We start from the raw sequence: 18,614 nt of genomic DNA, 5'->3' as shown, positions 1-18,614 counted from the left end.
GCTTATTATCTACCACCATTATTGCTGCTGTGATCAATATTAATATCTAACCTTATGATCTTGTTGCTTTGACTTTAGATAAAATTTTCCCCATTTTTGGAATTCAGTAATAATTGGTCTTCAAGCCAGATCCAAAACCCTAGCTATCTCTGGATATTTAAGATATTAAGACAATAGCTTAACTTTCCTTTCTTCCCTTTTTATGGGAAGGAAGAATGGAGGAAATGCACTACCTAAACATGGTTTATTTTCGGTGTATAGGTAGTTCTTGATTATGACCACAATTAAGCCCCAAATTTTTGTTGCTAAACAAAACAGTTGTTAAGTGAGGTTTGCCCCACTTTGTGACCTTTCTTGCCACTGTTGTGAAGTGATCTATTACAGTTGTTAAGTTAGTAATGATGGTTAAGTGAATCTGGCTTCCCCATTCACTTTGCTTGTCAAAAAGTTGCAAAAGATGATCACATGACTCTAGGACACAGCAACTGTCATAAATACCTGCCAATTGTAACCATGGGGATTCTGCAACAGTCATAAGTGTGGGAAACAGTCATAAGTCTCTTTTTTCATTGTCGTAGTAACTTTGTCACTAAATGCATGGTTGTAAGTTGAAGATTACATCTACCACTTTGCTTCCTGAACCAACACAAGAAAAAAGAGGACTTGTTAATTACTAGATACATGGTTTATTTTATTTTTATTTATTGACTTGATTTATATGGCTTTTAACCGGATTAAAAGCAATATAAATTTTTTTTTAAAAAACCTGTATATTATAACTATATAAATGTTAACATAAAACCGGGAGAAATATTCAAAAGAATAAAGCAATTTCTTGCTAGAGAGGTATAATTACAATAAACCAGCCTCGATGGCTTAATAGACAATCAAAATTTTCACTAATTTCCTGAAAGCCATGAGGGAGTGGCTACTTTGGTGTTGGAGCTGATATTTATTGATGGGAAGAGGGCAACAACTGAGAAGTCATAATTTCATGGTCCCTGAAGATGGCAGTCTTTGATAGAGGGACACAATCTCCTACATCATATCAAACAGACAGTTGATACTAGGAGAAGATGATTCTGCAGAAACCCAAGTCTTGAATCATGTCAGATTTTTAAAGATGACAAGTAGCAACTGCAAGCTAACTAGTGTAGCTCCTAACGTAAAGGTGTTATGTGCTTGCCATGAAATGCATGTATAATTACTTGACTTACTGTATTTTGGAACAATTGTAGCTTCTAAATGCTCTTCAAGGGCATGTAGAGTGTATTCCAATATTACAGTCCAATTAAGAAATCACTAACGCATGAGTGATTACTGATGAGTAATACTTCCCATTTCAGAAAAGGTCCTAGTTTGGGACACAAGGTTAAACTGTGCCACGGTCCTCTTGGCCACAGTTACTACCTATTTTTTAAGAGTCCAGGGGATCCTAAATAGTTAATCAACTCAATAATAATTGTATACAATTAGTTAACATTTTCTAGAATATCATCATTGGTTCCTTTTGCGTGAATTGCATAGAAAAGCAAGCCTCTTCCAATGAATCCTCTCCTTGGCAGAGAACATTGTGGTATAAATAATAGATATAAATTAAACTAAAAGTACTTTTTTCTGTTGTAGAAACTTTCTCATGGATTTCAGAAGAATATGAAACTTGAAGCTGTCGACAAGAGGAATCCTGCACTTATCAGAGTAGCTACTGTGGTTGAATCAGAAGATCACAGAATTAAAGTAATTTATATTCTTTTTAAACAGGAACATCTATTAACTGCTGAACAGTTATAAATGATAATACTATATTACATACAATACTCCTCTGGTTTCTCTATTCATTTCACTGAAGAGGAGGAACATAGCTTCATGTTATGTCCCACCTTCCAAAATAAACAGATAAGGCTGAAAGCAGCAGTCCTCGCAAATAAAGGCAGCAAACAGGAATCTTCACTGATAACAGCTGTAGATAGCCTCCACAAGATAGTCCAAGTTAATAGTTCCAACGAAATAAATCCAAGTCCCAACAAGATATTTCAGGTTTAAATCCTCCAAGCCAAAATCTTCGGTTCTCCTTGCAAACAAACACTTTGTTCCGGACAAAGTGCCAAGTCATCTCTCTCCCTTTATAGAGCAGCAGCTAATTAGTCTAATTACTGATCTGCCCTCCTCCTGTGCTCCCGTTGGTTTCTTCTCGTAAGGAGACGCCTGCTTCTGACATCCACCCAGCAATCATCTAAATTATTATCTTCACCTGAAGTCTCCATAAGTTCCTCATTGTCAGCCGTTCCCGGCTGATAACCTGATTGAGAAGCAGAGGAGGTTGAAGGTTCAGGCCGGTCCTGCAAATCAAATGTGTCCTCATTCAAAATATTTATTATCACTGCTGACAGGAACTGTTAGGACTCCTCTTTGAAATTCAAACAGACAGAGCTCTTTGCAGTAACGTCCTCCTTCAAAACTGCAGGCAAAACTGTTAGGACTCCCCTTTGAAATTCAAACAGACAGAGCTCTTTGCAGTAACGTGCTAATTAACTGGCTTGCCCATCAGATTAACGTTTCCTGGTTCTGACGTCAATCCACAATCTAACAGTCATCAGATTCAAAGTTCCTAACAGGATTGGTCCTTCCAATCACAACAGCTTCATCTTATTGAATTTGTCCCCTTTCAATTAAAGTCTATAACAATTTTAAGTTCCATGATTAGATATCAAAGTGGTATTTTTTATTTAGGCTGATCTCAGATATATTAGCCACCAGTTTTAACAGAAAATTAATCCCTAAAGAGTACCAACCTAAGATCTTGTTTCAGTTCTATTTAATTTTAATGGGCTTTCAGTCAACATTGGTGTTTAATTTTATAGGTATCTGTACTATGGACAATCTTTTTGTAAGACAGAGTTGCATCATATAATAGTAAGCAGCACGTGAAATGATTACAAACTGTGATTAGACATGGTGCTCTCACACATTCACGAGGCACCCTATAAATTTGCACTATAAATCTCCAATAAACACATAATCAAGACAAAATCATTTTCTTTCTGTCTTCGTCAGTTTGAGTGGATTGTGAGGTTTGCATCCTGTGGAGATACCATATTACACTTCACTCCTAATTGAACTGTTAATTTGTGCTGTCAGTAGTTGAAGAAAGAATCAACTGTTTTCAGTGTTAATACAAATGTGATTTTTACCAGATGTTTCCACTGTTATACTAACATGAAGGAAGTGACACCTTAGTTTGCTAATTTGGTAAATTAACTATGGTTTGTCATTTCAGACCTACGAAGTCAATTAACATCATCATGACTTTTATCTTTCTGATAACCGGAATTTAATCTCTTGAGTTGTATACTTAGCTCATAATTACTAAGTATTATGATTAGGATAAATCATAATGACAAATCACAGTGATTAGTTAGGATAAAGGGTTTTGATGCTTTGCTTTGGAATAGTTTGAGTACAATTTGGAACAACTTAAGAAAAAATTGCAAGTAGTCCTCAACTTGCCATTGGTCACTTAGTGACTGTTCAAAATTACAACTGACTACCCAAAAGGTACTTATGACCGGTTCTGAAGTCTGGGGGTGGGGTGGGGTTTGGGTATCTATATTTATAGCCATACAACCATGGTTTACTATGTTTTTGTCAAAAATAGACATTTACTTCTGGGTTTTGGCTAAAACACCCCCATAGCCATTTCTGACATTTGGTATACCCTATTCCAATGCTGAGCATTTGCCAGGCTTCAGAAAAAAATGGGCTGAGCTGTATTTAGCATTGGGAACCAAACATCATGTGAAGATTGAATTTGGAAACGTTAAAATCATACGTTAAAAATTTTAAGGGTTTGTTAAAATATAACTGGAAATGTTATCTTGGCAAAGTAAATATAAAGCTACCATAATTAGTACAAACGCGATATGCTTTTGTGTCATTTGTCACACTTCTTCATAAAGCTCTAATATAAAAAAAAAACTTACTAATTTTTATAAGAAAAGAAAGTAGCCTGAGACTACAAGGATTTCAGCATTCTATATCTTTGTGTTTTAGATCCACTTTGATGGCTGGGATAGTATTTATGACTATTGGATTGATGCAGATAACCCGGACATACATCCTGCAGGCTGGTGTGGAAAAACTGGACATCCTCTTCAGCCCCCTCTTAGTAAGATAATAAAAATGCAAAAATACAATAAATCTTTACTAGTCTATTTTCTTCTGCCTTGGCAAAATAATGTGCTGTAGCAGAGCCAAGTTGTGTAGTAAATCATTCCTAAAGTGAATGTTTATAAAATCTATAGAAATCAATGGATAGCTTGGGAAACACTGATAATTAAAACCTGTTATAATTGTGGGTATTCTGATTTTCAAGAAGAGAAAATGTATACATGTTTACTAATCCATGATAAGAATTCCAGGTGGATTTCTCAAAGGTTGGAGAAATCATTGTTTTATCTATAGTCATACAATTTGATTGAATAGGGAGACACGTAATGTAATTCAAATATTAACTTGGCCTCTTATTTAGCATTTAGAAAGAGATCATGAGAGGGGATATCATCATATTTTAGTGTAGACTTGGTCATTTTATAGTTCACATCCAACCTTTCGTGTGTGTGTGTGTGTGTGTGTGTGTTTGGAATGGACAGGATGGCAGTGGCCCTCCACAACAGGCCATTTCTCATGTGTCACCTTAGGAAAAATTAATTGGCCACCCTTGTGATTTGAGGAAATATGAAGCTAATGTTGAAGTTGATTTTTGTATTATTTGTCTAGGTCCACTGGAATTAGTAGAAGCTTTAGAACAAGGAGGGTGCCCTACAGCAGGCTGCAGGGGAGTTGGACACTTAAAAAGAGCCAGGCATATGGGCCATCACAGGTATGTGTTATGAAGAACTGGTGATTCAGTAGCTCAGCAAGAGGTGACCCATTAGAATAAGGTTGTGAATTTGATTTAATTGCTGTCCATGAGACAAGGTGTTGCAAAGAAAAAGGACGGTCAAGTATCCATTTACTTAGATTGTTTTGGTGACCATCACTCAATTGCATGACTTCATTGTGACCAGAATATAACACCTGATTAAGAGAGTGCTTACTACTCTCAATACCAATAATGTTTTAACTAATATGATGCTCCCTCGTAAGCGATTTCTCCTTAGCATTCAGCTAGGTATATTTGCCTGTTGAATAGGGCCCTTATTTTGTGTGGAGCTGTTAGTTTGATTCCTTAATGAAAATCTAAGCCTATATTGGCATTAAAGCTTTAATCTTGTAGCCCCACAATATTGGTTTTTTTTTCATAATTTTGCTCTTAAGTTATAAACCAAATATTTGAAGTCTTATCGGTTATTATAAGTCAAAGTTCAACAACATGTTTCAGTTGTATTGAAATTGATCAATAAATATTATGCATTTGTCATTTGACTAAATCATATTTCAAGGATTTATCCGTTTCAATATTTTACAATGAATATGAAAACTAATTGTCTTCTTTAGCCTTCAGTTTTTCAGGTCCTCTCATCTATATGGGATATTAGAAATAATACATCTACATTTGGTTTTCCTTCCCCTTGGATGGATCTTGACTAGAATACAAAGTTTACCTTTTGCCTAAACACATATTTATTTGTATTTGAATTATGAATGCCCGTAGACCAATAACAAAGAAAAGTACATTCAACGACTAAGCATTGTATTGATTCTAACTAACCCACTTGGCTAAATTAATAGTTTTGAGGAATTAGGCTTACTGGGTTTCATTTTTGCCTCTTAATGAATTGTGGGCTTAAATATTTTCCTTAAGATGGAGTGGAAAATAGCATGTGTAGAGGGAGTCAATAAATACATACTACATTTATTGTTGTATTTTTTGATTATCAGTTCGGGGAAACGAGCAGAAAGGTGCTATTATCTTATGGGCTTCCTGTCAGCAGCTAGATGACTAAGAATGAGGAACTAAACTATTAAAAGCATGCTTTTATTTAGACCACAAAAATAGTCGTAATAACTTGTATTTGCTGCTACAGTGGTTTGTAATTTAAAGTGATTACAAATTTGGTATACAAAAAACATTGAAGTATAAGAGTGTAAATAGCTCTCAGGGAACTAACATAATATTGATATCACTCCCTGAGCAAATCCATATTGTCCCTGAACTCTCAAATCGAAATTCCATTTGAATTAATAGAGGTAGGATAATATGGGTGTAGTTGTTCACACCTGGCTTCAGTCCACTGGTTTTTTTTAATCTCTGTTGAAACTTTACTTAAATATACTTTTGGAAATGTTCATGACAAGGTGCATTTATGTTGTCAAGTAAGTGTCTGAAAGCAAGGTTAATCAGTCATTTTCCGATAGCACAATGCTTAAGTTGGATGAAAATGTGCAGTGACAAAGTATGACAGGTCTAAAATGAATGTCTTTTTAAATGCAAATGTTAATAAGGACCTCAGAGTTCTATAGTAATAAAAAAGATTCAGGTTTGCATACAAATGAATTACTCAATATCTTGTGTTTCTTTATGAGAACTCCATATTATATGCTGTATTGGAGTAGAATAGGATTGCCAACTGTTTTGTAACTCAAGTTATTAAAGTTATTTAATATGTTATTGTTAAATTATTATCCAAGTTATTAAACTACAAACACTCATGCTGATCCTCTAAACTATATGTAAGTGTAAATTGTTCACAAAGACAAAACGACAAAACGAAGGGCCCACCAGTAGTTAACAATAGCATATACAAGAGCCAACATGCAAGATGGAATATAGGCAATACTTGTATTGAGCTCAGAATTTTGGTCATAAGTCATTTGCATTGTAGGTCTACTCTCGTTGTGACGAGACTTTACAACCATTTTTACAATGGTTCTTAAGCAGTCATGTGGTTGTAGCTCCAAATCCAACTCATCCGATGATTGTTTTTTGCCCAAAAAAACCCCATGTAAAATCCCCCATAAAATGTTATTGCAGATGCTGCAATTGATTGTAAATGCAAGCCAGTTGCTAAGTGCTTCAGATATAATCACATGATCACAGGGTCATATAGCAATCAATAACTTTAAGGTCAGAAGTAAATTTTTTCGAGTCTGTCATAACTTTGAACAGTTGTTAAGCAACTGATTGTAAGTCAGTGATTACTTGTATGGTATTATTTAAAATATTTAGAAGAAAAAATAGGCCATCTCATGGATATCAAGTTACCCTTTCTTGGAAGGACATTTCACATATAAAGCTTTATTAATAAACCTTTTAACTGCCATTTTCCTCACCTTATTTGATGGGGGCATGTGGGAAAAGGACATTCACTGAACATTGAGGCTTCAGCAAGACTAACAGTAGATAGGTCTTAATTATATAACTTGTCTTCTGAGTTTTCAGACTTGTATTGGAGCCCATCCTGAGGGAATTTCTCCCAATAGAGTGGGTGCTTTGGGCTATTCTCTGTGTTGGGCTATTCTGTGGTCTGTGGATATAAATAGCACACAGAGAATAGCCCAAAGCACACACTCTACTAGAGAGAAATTCCCTGAGGATGGGCTCCAGTATGAGTCTGAAAGCTTGGAAGATTAAAGTTCTGGTCATGGTGACTGACCGATATTGGATCCTGCTATAATATTGATTTTTAATTTTTCTCATTATCCTCTCCAATTTCTCATTTTGGTTGTATTTCTGTATTATGTTTTAAGGGAATCCCCCAACAGTAAACTAGCAGAGAGTGAGTAGCTATTGTGTTTCCCTAAAAATAAGACCTAACCAAAAAATAAGCTTCAATGTGTCTTTTGAAGCAAAAACCCCAGTCTTATTTTCAGAGAAACACAGTATAACAAGAGTTCATTTGATAGACTTCTAGACATTCTATTAATATGAGTAAATAAAAATCTATGCATCAAGTTACAAGAATCTTTCAAAATGCAAATATAACCTTTTAGAATAAAGCCATTCAACCCGAAGCAAACAGACAATGGACCATAATCACTATCTCTGAAATACTAGTGGGTTGATTTCTTTTCCTTTTGTCCTCAATCCATCTGAGTGTAAATATTGGTGACCTCTTAACATAACCATTAGAAAATATATTTGAATAATTTCATGTAGATGTTGAAATTTCATTTTGTTTTGAGAAATTAAGTGTACATTTCAGTGAGGTTGGATGGGTCAGAAACAGGTATGGAAGAAAGGCTGGTCCACAAAATTCTAATACAATTGTAAGAGGCTTTTTCCTCACATTTGTTCCTGTTGCTCTATTTTCATTTGGAAGGATTAATCCATTCATTCCGCATTTTTCTAGTGTTTCTTAGTTTTGCTTAGTGCTCTTAGAAATGTACAGTGCATTTATACTGCAATAAAGTTCTCAAAGAGTTAATATAGAAATACTCTGTTTCTTTTGCTTTGGATTGCATTGAAACTAGGAGATAACATTGAGAGCTCTATTATTCTATTAAGCATGTTAAGTACTACAATCTGTGTAGTACTTACTTAAATTTAAATCCTAAAAGCCTGAAAAATCCCTTCCTTAGCAAAATTGCTGTCAAGCAAATTATATAATTTCTTATTCTTCACAAACATCCAATGTTCATGTTTTACTTGAAGGGGATATCCGATCCCTTTGTGTTCAAAGGCTCTACCTCAATTTATGGAGTAAATCAATTAACATTCACTCATTAATAAAAGGATTGTTATATAGAGGCTTGGAGCCTGTCTTTATTCATTGTTTTAAAAAAGCTGTGGGCTGCAAAGAATAGACAGAATGGAAAATAGTGGTTGATGGCTAATAGTCGATTGAGCTAATAGCCAGGGATTAAGATAAGCAAAGTCAGTAGTAAATGGTACTAATTAATTCTACTTTTCTTTCCATTCTGCATCATTGAAAATCATTAAAAACGCTCCTATGTATATGCAGTCAAAACTGAAGGTCTTTATTTTCAAATGTTGCTTTTATCCTACAGGGCTGCAAATTTATATATAATAATATGAACATAATTCTCTTGTTCACAATGAGGCTTTTATCTTAATACAATAGAAACAGTGGTGGGATTCAATTTTTTTTTACTACTGGTTTTGTGGGCGTGGCTTAGTGGACATGGCAGGGGAAGGATACTGTAAAACGGGTCTTCAAACTTGACAGCTTTAAGACTTGTGGACTTCAACTCCCAGAATTCCTCCTGCAGTCATGTTAGCTCAGGAATTCTGGGAGTTGAAGTCCACAAGTCTTAAACTTGCCAAGTTTGAAAACCCTTGCTGTAAAATCTCCAGTCTGAGGTGATATTTGCCAGTTCTCTGAACTACTCAAAATTTCCGCTACCGGTTCTCCAGAACTGATCAGAACCTGCTGAATACTATCTCTGAATAGAAAGGATTGGAAAAAAAGTATATTGTGTGAAGAAAATCCCAGGCTAAGCATTATAGTGGAGGTAGTAAACTTACTGCACATGCATGGATCAGCAGGGAACTATGGAAGAAAGAAATAATAGAATTAATGATATTGGGAACTTTTATATTGGTTGGCTAATTGAAGCCCACCACATAATGCATATTATATTATAGCAGGTTCTATAATACTCTCGTCTCAGGGTATGTATATTCAAGACTGCACACATGTTTGTGCATATAGATATGTGAACCCCATGTAACTAATACAGACATTGGGCTGAGTTGCTGTATTCATGTTTATCATGTCGATTTTACATCTCATGAAGAAAGTTAGCTTAGCAGAACAAAGGCAGTTGCCAAAGTCCTAAGTCTAGTCTTTATCCCTTCCAGACTTGTGATACAATACTGACTTTCCTTCCTCCCTCCCTCCCTCCCTCCCTCCCTTCCTGAAATTTATATGGCTACCTATTCACTAACTATGACTGGGTGGCCTACAAGTAGAAAAACACAGGAGATATATATATTCTACTTGTAGGCCACCCACAGTCATAGTTAGTGAATAGGTAGCCATATAAATATATATCCCCCACCCCAAACAACAATACACAGTCAAATAAACCACTTGATGGGCTCCACCCCACTTTGGGTTCCCAAGTCTTCAAGGCCTTTTGAAAGAGTGTCAGTGGGAGCTAGTCCAATTTCTGAAGGATGATGTGCCAAAGGGAGGGAGCAACCACTTTCTGAGTCTTTAGCATCACAGGCCTGCTTGACTTAGGAGTCTAGCAATTTAATATCTGACTTTCTGCATGCAACTATTTATCAACCAGTGATTTCCATGCCCTCATTCATATTATTGAACTTAAATTAACAGGCACATCTGTTTTGAGCATAGGATGAAAAGGATCCACTGACTTGTAAGAAAGTGACAAAATAACCCTAGCTGGTGAAAGTCAGTGAAATGATAAATGTGTCTTATTTGAAAAGAAGACATAATGCTTAAATCTTCAAAGGGTATGAACAAAAATAGATTTAATATGAGAATGAGGGTTGTTCTTTAATTCACAGCTTTAATTTAAAGCTCAAAAAGCTTAGTGTTATGGACTATTAAAAATGAGCTAAACAATACACAAACTAGACTGTTTTTATGAGTAACATTTCATAATGAATAGGCATTTGATTAGGACTCCCAAGAGGTTTGTGATAATTTTGCTACAACGAGTGAAATGTGAGACAGTATGTGGAAAAATGGCAATGGCTTTGGAGAAAAAGAAACAGCAGATAAAATATTAGGGTTTTTAAAAACTTATATGAAGAAAGGCCTTGGGTGGAAAAGAATTAACATATTTCATGAAGTCAGATGCTTCAGTTTATTGATAAGAAAAACTGAAATTTTTAATAAACCCAGTGAAAACTAATGCAAACTCAACTGGGAAAAGGTCCAGAAAAAAGAAAAGGAAAAGGAAAAAAGGAGAAAAGGAAAAAACAACAATAAAGACAGTAATAAAGAATTGGCTTCCAAACTTTATGACATTAAGCATAAACTAATTTGTGCTCATTTTTATAATTTCCTGACTTCAGAAAAGAATATTGAAGGAAGGCAAGTAGGCAACAGTAAAATCTTTGGATTCAGTAATATTATGATATCTTTGCTGATTTCACAAACAGGGTTATCTTTTCAAAAGTTTGGAGAAAATAAAGCTGGCTGCTTTTATCTGAAGAAGCTAAATTGAGGAATAGATACTGAAGATTAGTATCTCATGGAACAATAAGATGGAGTTGAGATTTTTAAACTGTCTTTTGGGGCACCTTCAGATTTCTCGAGCAGTTGATGAGGTTCCATGAAAGACTAAAAAATGTATTCACTTGAACATTGCCAATTTTCTATTAAGAGTTTTGCCTCTTGATCAGATTAAAGTGTTTTTAAAAAAATGAACAGCTCCACAACCTGAAAGTTTGAAAAACCTGAAATAGACTGTGATCCTCACATTGATATTTATAATTACTTTTCTTTCCTCTTATGAGAACTTATAAAATGCAAGGGTTCTGTTTCATATATTTTTCTTGACAAATAGTACAACGGGGCAATAATATTTAGCTAAAATAACAAGCTACTATATATACTGTATATTGTCTCAGTAGTATTAATACTCCAATAAAAAAGAAAGGAAAAGTGGAAAAGGAGAAAAAACTCATTTTTATTCATAATTCTTGCTATCCTGTCAGAGTACTACATTACTTTGCTCATTCCCTTAATCTATTGACCCTTGAGAATATGGCTTTCTTATTTCTAATAGTAAACAAAATATTTGTCTTTAAATTATAAATATACATCACAAATTAATATGCTTCATAACAAGCTTCCCTGAAAATAAACATTGTGTGCTTCAACATACTTGGCAGAATGTGATTATTAGGAATTGCTATTAGGAACACAAGACATTTATGCTTCGTCTGTTAATGAATTCCAAGTAATTGCAGAGAAATTGTAACCAATATGATGTTTGTTTCAGCTAGGAACTGCTTTAGCATCTAATTTTCTGTTTTTTCTTCTCTGTCTCTAATTTTCAGTGTGGTCAACTGCCCATATTCTGAAATAAACCTAAACAAAGAGCATACTCTTTCGGACCGTTTAAGTGGGGAGACCCCTCTAAATAATCCACCTATGCATTGGAATCGAAAATCAGAAATAAATGAAAGATCAGCCTCTCCTATAATCAAGTAATTATGTCAATTAAATTATGCTCAAACTTTATTCTACTATATGTTTTATTCTGGCTGAACCTGAAGCACATATGTTATCTGTGTGGTATTTGTTTCAGGATACACTCAAAAGTCTGACTGATATTTTTAAAAAATGTGAATTTTTTAAGTAAGTTCATTTTGTACTTGTGAAAAGAACTTGGAAGTTTTTTTGACTCATCAGTATGTATTTCTTAAGACTGAAATTTAGAGAAGTGCTTTAGGTCTCCATTGTAAGGCTCTAGTTATTCCCAGGGGATTTGGGCTTTTTTCTTCCTCTCGAGCAGCTTAATCCCATATGTCATGAGAACATGTGTTTGAATCTTTCTACAATTCGGAAAAAAACCCATGGGGAATTGTTCTTCAAGAAATAACAACCCCAAATTCAATTGGGCATTGGAAACAAATTGCAGTGATTTCAATTCTGATAAGTATAAATGTCTTTTGTTGATGGCATATATCGATTATACACATTCTTGTATTTATAATGCTTGGTTTTATTGAAGATAAATCCTTCAACCAGAGGCACACAAAGCTGGGGTATTAGGTTACAGATTTTCTCTCTTTTTGTGAGAGTAAATGTATAAGTTAAGGCATTGGTTCTTCACCACAGACCCTTCTTAAATACCTTTGTGAACATGGACCGTGGCCACGGACCACCAAGACTTAACTCAAGGTCTAAATCATAAAAAAATTTCAAGTCTTCGTGAACTACCTATGATGACTTTGCAGACCCTCAGGAATCTGCAGGTGACAAATTGAGAACCACTGTGTTAAAATAGAGAATCAGTAGAGCAGAGCTGCTGAGGCATAGTGGTTAGAATGCAGAACTGCAGGCTGCTTTTGCTGCTTGCTACCTGCCCGCAGTTTGATTCTCACTGGCTCAAGGTTGACTCAGCCTTCCATCCTTCTGAGGTGGGTAAAATGAGAACCCATATTGTTGGGGGTAATATGCTGACTCTGTAAATTACTTAGGGAGGGCTATAAAGCACTGTGAAATGGTATATTAGCCTATCAAACACCTGAAAATGAGGTTTGCATGCATTATTAATATATATGAGACCAACTTTTTATGAGACCAACTTTGCCATTGATCTAAAAGCGGCAGCAGATAACAGTTATGGCTGCCACATCACTGAGTGGGATATCTGACAAACAATGTTAAACCTTTGTTGAAGTAACTGCACTAGTTGTAAGTCAGATATCACATCAGGTACAACATTTTACTTATGATTTAAGCGCTTTCAGTTGAAGAGAGTACTTGATGTATTTCCTTTGCTATTAAACAGAAGGAGTCTTACTGCATATTCCAAGATTCTCAGTGGGCCATTGTGCTTCCTGGTGGGTAGATCTTCTCAGTGGTGGCTCCTGTTTTCTAAAACGGTCTCCATCTTTCTGTTTATGAATATTGGACAAATGGTTCTATTTTGCTTTGTTCTCTTTTATCCTTTTTCACTGAATTTGTTTTTGTTATCTATATTTCAGTTTGCATTTATTATTTGCTTTAACATTTAGTTGACAGTCATTTCTTAACTATGATTGAATTTTCTTTTATTACTTGCATTTGTTTTTAAATAAAATAAGATGCAAATGAAAACACGGAAAATGATACATCAGGCCTTGAAAAATCTGACAAGGTGGCTGGGCCTGGAGCCCCAAGTGTGTAAAGGACCCAATTTTCTATTTATATTGCCATGAATGGATTGCAATATCTCCTGGATGCTATATGTATTTAATTTCTGGTTTTGTATTGTGTTTTTAATCTTATTATTGTTTATATGATTCTTTGCCACCCAGAATCATTGGTTTGATATGGGTAGCTATACAAACTGAATGAATGAATGAATGAATATGTTGAAGTTGCTCTTGCTGAAAAAATTAGCTGTAGGTCAGTTTCTGAGATCTTAGATTTATAAATGCTTTAAATAAATAGCTAATTAATAAAAAGAGATACTCAGTAATATTCAGTTTTATTTTCCAGTTTAAGTTTTTCATCAATACAGGATTTTAAATAATTGTTCTTTTTTTAATATATAACAGTAGCAGAAAATGTCCCAGTCCCAGTCATATTGGAGTAAAGCCTGCACCTCATTTACAGCCTTCAAAGGAGGAAGATACAGATTTGAAACTTCTTTGCAAAAAGCCTTTAATGTGTGATGTCAAAGAAGAAAACTACAGGTATCTATCTGGTTTTTTTAAAAAATACTATATACTTTGGCTCTGATCTATATAAGCTGAATACCATTATTTGCTGCTTCCCAGAACAAAATATTTTACTCAGACCCTTAATTGCATCATATAAATGATGCAGCCTACAATCCATTTGCTAAACTCTTGAAAGTCGTTCCTAACATTTTTCTGTATGCTTATAAATGAGATTGGTTATCATTCACTACTAGATATTGTAGTTTTTCTAGTTCGTACAAAAGGTTAAAGGATTTTGACTGGAAGAATCCCAGAAGAGAGCCTTCTCTGCCATTGCCTTTTCTCCCTAGAAGTGAGAGGGGTCCCCACTCTCTAGGCTAGGCTTGTCCAACCCGCGGCCTACGGGCCACATGCGTGCCCAGGTCGCCTCGTAATGCGGCCCAGTGCCTACCCCAACCTTCGTGCCAGAGCCAGCGAGGAGGAGGAGGGAGGCAGGCGCGAGGCGGGGCGGCGAGTGCCAGGCCAAGCAGCAAGAGAAAAGGCGGGTGCCGTCAGAGTGCCACCTCCTGCTGTTGCCGGCACCGCCGCCGCTTCTGCCCCCGCCGCTGCCGCTTCTGCCCCCGCCGCTGCCGCTGCTGTCCCCACCACCGCCGCTTCTTCCCCCGCCGCTTCTTCCCCCGCCGCTGCCGCCGCTTCTGCCCCCGCCACCGCTTCTGCCCCCGCCGCTTCTTCCCCCACCGCTGCCACCGTTTCTGCCCCCGCTGCCACTTCCTCCCCCGCCACCACTGCTGCTTCTGCCCCCACCACCGCTTCTGCCCCCACCGCTTCTTCCCCCGCCACCGCTTCTTCCCCTGCCCCCGCTGCTGCTTCTGCCCCCGCTGCCGCTTCTGCCCCCACCGCGATGGGGGCAGAAGCGTGGTGGGGAAGAAGCGGCGGCGAGGGCAGAAGCGGTGGCGGGGCAGAAGCAGCAGCGGTGGAGGGGGAAGAAGCGGCGGGGGCAGAAGCAGCAGCGGGGGCGGGGGCGGGGGCAGAAGCAGCGGCGGCGACGACACCCCTGCTCTAGGCCTTCAAAAAGAGTGTTAAGACCTGGCTCTGCCAATTGATATGTGAGTCAAACAATGATTTGCAACCTTGGGGACGTTGGTATCATGAGGATGTTCTCTCTGCCTTTTTAACTGTAACTTTTAATATTTTCACCCTAACCTTTTTAATTCTGTTTTTAACTTTATTCTTACTTATGCTTTTATCATAGCTTTTTTATTGTAAACTGTCCAGGGTCACTTAGATGAGTTGGGTGGTTTAGAAATGTGATGGATGGATAGGTAGGTTGGTGGGTAGGTGGGTGGACAGATAGATGAATCAATGAGTATAAGGATAACTATCAAGTGCTTATCAAGTACTTAGGAAGCAAGGGCTTGGCAGCACAAGAAAACAACAGCTAATTACTTAATAGCCAGCCATCAACACCCCAGTCAAATTCTAAAGACCCACAGGCACCATATAAATACCACACACAGAATAGCCTAAAGCACACACTCTGCTAGAGAGAAGTTCCCTAAAGATGGCCTCTGAAAACCTAACCTCTGGTCTTGATGACCAACCCAGATTGGATCGTGAAATAGAAACCTTGAAGATTGAGAATACTTACATTTGCCATTTAGAATTATAAATTATAACTAGTAACAACTCCAATTGTGTGCTTGTAGAAAGTCAGCACCACAAATGACCTAATCCCTTAATCATTATAAAGAGTGCCAGATGTAGTCAGACATTTAGCATATTGGGGTGGGGGGGGAACCTCTTTCATAATATTAATCATTATGTAATGATAGAGTGCAGTGCAGTGCATTGAAGTGATACAGGAAACCCTATAAAGACATTAGCAAGTTTTGCGAATAAATATTTGTTAAAAATAGGTAAAATTAGGCTCCTAATAATGTCCTTAACATCAGTCTAGATAGCAGGAGCAATCAGAGAGAGGATCATAAAAACCAAGGGTGCAGCTGTGACATTTGATCAATCGTATTGGCAAAAAGTCAATTTGGTGTTTGTGACCTTATAATTTAAGCCTCATTCTATTTTATGTTTATGCAACATCAAAAAAAAAAAAAGAGTGGGGCTTCACTTTCCAGATTGTGAGTGTCACTTTGACTTAGTTGATCTAAGTTTGAGCAATATTATCATGTATAAACAGAGGCATAGAATAAAGAGACTAAACCATACAAAGAACAGCTGCAGGTTTGGGTTCTGGCTAGTCTAAAGAAAAGAAGAATTGGGGGCGACTTAATAGCAGCATTCCAGTATTTGAGGGGCTGCCACAAAGAAGAGGGGGTCAAATTATTCTACAAAGCACCAGAGGGCAGGACAAGAAATAATGGTTGGAAATTAATCAAGGAGAGAAGCAACTTGGAACTAAGGAGAAATTTCCTAACAGTGAGAACAATTAACCAGTGGAACAGTTTGCCTTCAGAAAACCTCACTGCGGGTTTTTAAGAAGAGATTAGACAGTCACTTGTCTGAGATGGGTATTGATTCTCTTGCTTGAGCAAGAGGCTGGTCCAAAGAAACGTATGGTAGTCCTTCATTTGCCTATAGAAATTCTTCTGCCTTTTTTTCTGCAGATATAACGGTTTATTGCTTTAATTAAAAATACTACTACTACTACTTGTTTATGAAAGAAAAAAGAAAATAGCATCAGAGAACTAATAGCAATAAAGACAGAGTAAAATCACTGATTGAGAATTTGATGTAGGGATTATGCTACAGATAGTATAATGAAATATCCCAGAGTTAATATTAAAATGTACTATATTCATAACATCCATAGTATTAACTAGTTATAACAACTTATGACTAGGGAGAAAGCATCAGGTTGGGAAAGTTAATTGCATGTAGTTCATATTTCATAGCACTGTCTGGATTACTGCAGCATCCTACTTAATTAAAAAGCAGTTCAGTCCCTTGAAACCTGGATCAAATTATTTTCAGTAATTATAATGTCTAGAAGCTTATTTTTCAATATTAGCATCCTCCTAGAAAGGAGAACAGAGGAACCAAAAATGAATATTCAGTCTTTTCCTAATTATTAGGAAATTCTGCAGACCAATGGCAAGTATTGTCACAGAAATTCTATATCAATTTTAAAACTTCAATAAAAGTGTCTTTACCATTTTAATGTTAATATTCTATTTATATCTTTTGTTTAGTTTTGCATTTTCTGCATTCAGAAGGTACAATATCTCATTCTTCCTGTCACATTTATTTCTTGAGTTCAGTCTTTTTTTAAATGAGCATCAAATATTTTTGAAAGCTGTAACATAGCTAGAAATAAGAAAAATATTAGAGATTAATTAGTACCTAAAGTAGTAGCGCTTTTTAAATTAATAGAATCTTGGTTAACCCAATGGCTTAGTAATGACTACATTTTCCTGGAATATGTGTCTTAGTCTCCAGAAGTCAGACATTTCACAAATGTGAAGAAGTATGTAGAAAGTTAGCACCCACCCTTCTCCTAGAAAAACAAAATATTCTAGGAAATGTTTAAAAAAGGCAGAATATAATATTTTCCCTAAAGGAGAAACATGTTTCTAAAGACATAAACTCAGAGCCTCAGCTCCCTGCCCGCCCCCAGCAGATATTTTGGTGTCAACCTATCTACAAGAGAAAAGGCTAGGCCAGCTCATCTACAAAACAAAAGACCTTTACCCTCGGGACATAATAGGATTAGCCCTCTACCCATCTCACCACATGGTACCTGGGAATATTGTATCACCCAACAAGATTCAACCAAGCCTGGGACTCAAGACAGTCTACAAACTTACCCCTGCATGGCTCCATGAGAGTTTCATAACCAATCAGAATAAATACCCTTCCCACAGGAACAGGAAGCAAATTCAAGGCCCAAGAGAAGGTATAAATTTGTCTCTCTCTCTCACCCATGTGCTCAGTTGCCCAGGACCTCAAACCATGTGGTCCTGTCCACCATTAAATCATCTTTCCAAAGAGCCTTACGTTTCCAATGTCTTTCTTCCCACTTGGGACTGAACCCAGATGGACATTTCTTCCAACAACTGCAACCTAAATATTTCTTTATTAGTTGAACCAGCCCAAAACTTTTGACAGGTTCATGTGCTGCTTCGAAGGTGAAGCGTCAGAAACTGAAGCAGACACATGAGTCTTAAACCAGTGTTGGCTATTTTGAAGGGATGACGAGGGATACTTTATTTGCAGTTCTCTGTCCTGCAGAGTCCAGAGAGCTGCAAATAAAGCAACTGTTCAGTCCTATTTCATGGCTGAGTAATACCATTTTTTCAGGTGATTCCAAATTGTCTTGCCCTTCCCAAGACACAAGGGAATG

The 18,614-nt window shown here is 36.7% G+C and overlaps 1 protein-coding gene across 6 annotated transcripts in view; it reads left to right on the top strand.

Moving 5' to 3' along the window:
• L3MBTL3 (L3MBTL histone methyl-lysine binding protein 3) overlaps positions 1–18,614 on the top strand; it is an 80,834-nt gene that overhangs the window by 49,391 nt on the left and 12,829 nt on the right. For all 6 annotated transcript variants that reach the window (XM_087941260.1, XM_026705486.2, XM_087941235.1 and 3 more), the window contains 5 exons: positions 1,627–1,737; positions 4,051–4,165; positions 4,777–4,879; positions 11,942–12,091; positions 14,153–14,290. In XM_087941260.1, coding sequence (XP_087797386.1) covers positions 1,627–1,737; positions 4,051–4,165; positions 4,777–4,879; positions 11,942–12,091; positions 14,153–14,290 — 617 coding nt within the window. The remainder of the gene's footprint in view (positions 1–1,626; positions 1,738–4,050; positions 4,166–4,776; positions 4,880–11,941; positions 12,092–14,152; positions 14,291–18,614) is intronic.

This window comes from Pseudonaja textilis, chromosome 1 (assembly GCF_049901715.1).
Source record: "Pseudonaja textilis isolate UNSWEBS1 chromosome 1, rPseTex1.2, whole genome shotgun sequence".
Taxonomy (NCBI): domain Eukaryota; kingdom Metazoa; phylum Chordata; class Lepidosauria; order Squamata; family Elapidae; genus Pseudonaja; species Pseudonaja textilis.
Note: the sequence above shows the minus strand (reverse complement) of the source record. Positions and strands in the feature narration are given on the sequence as shown.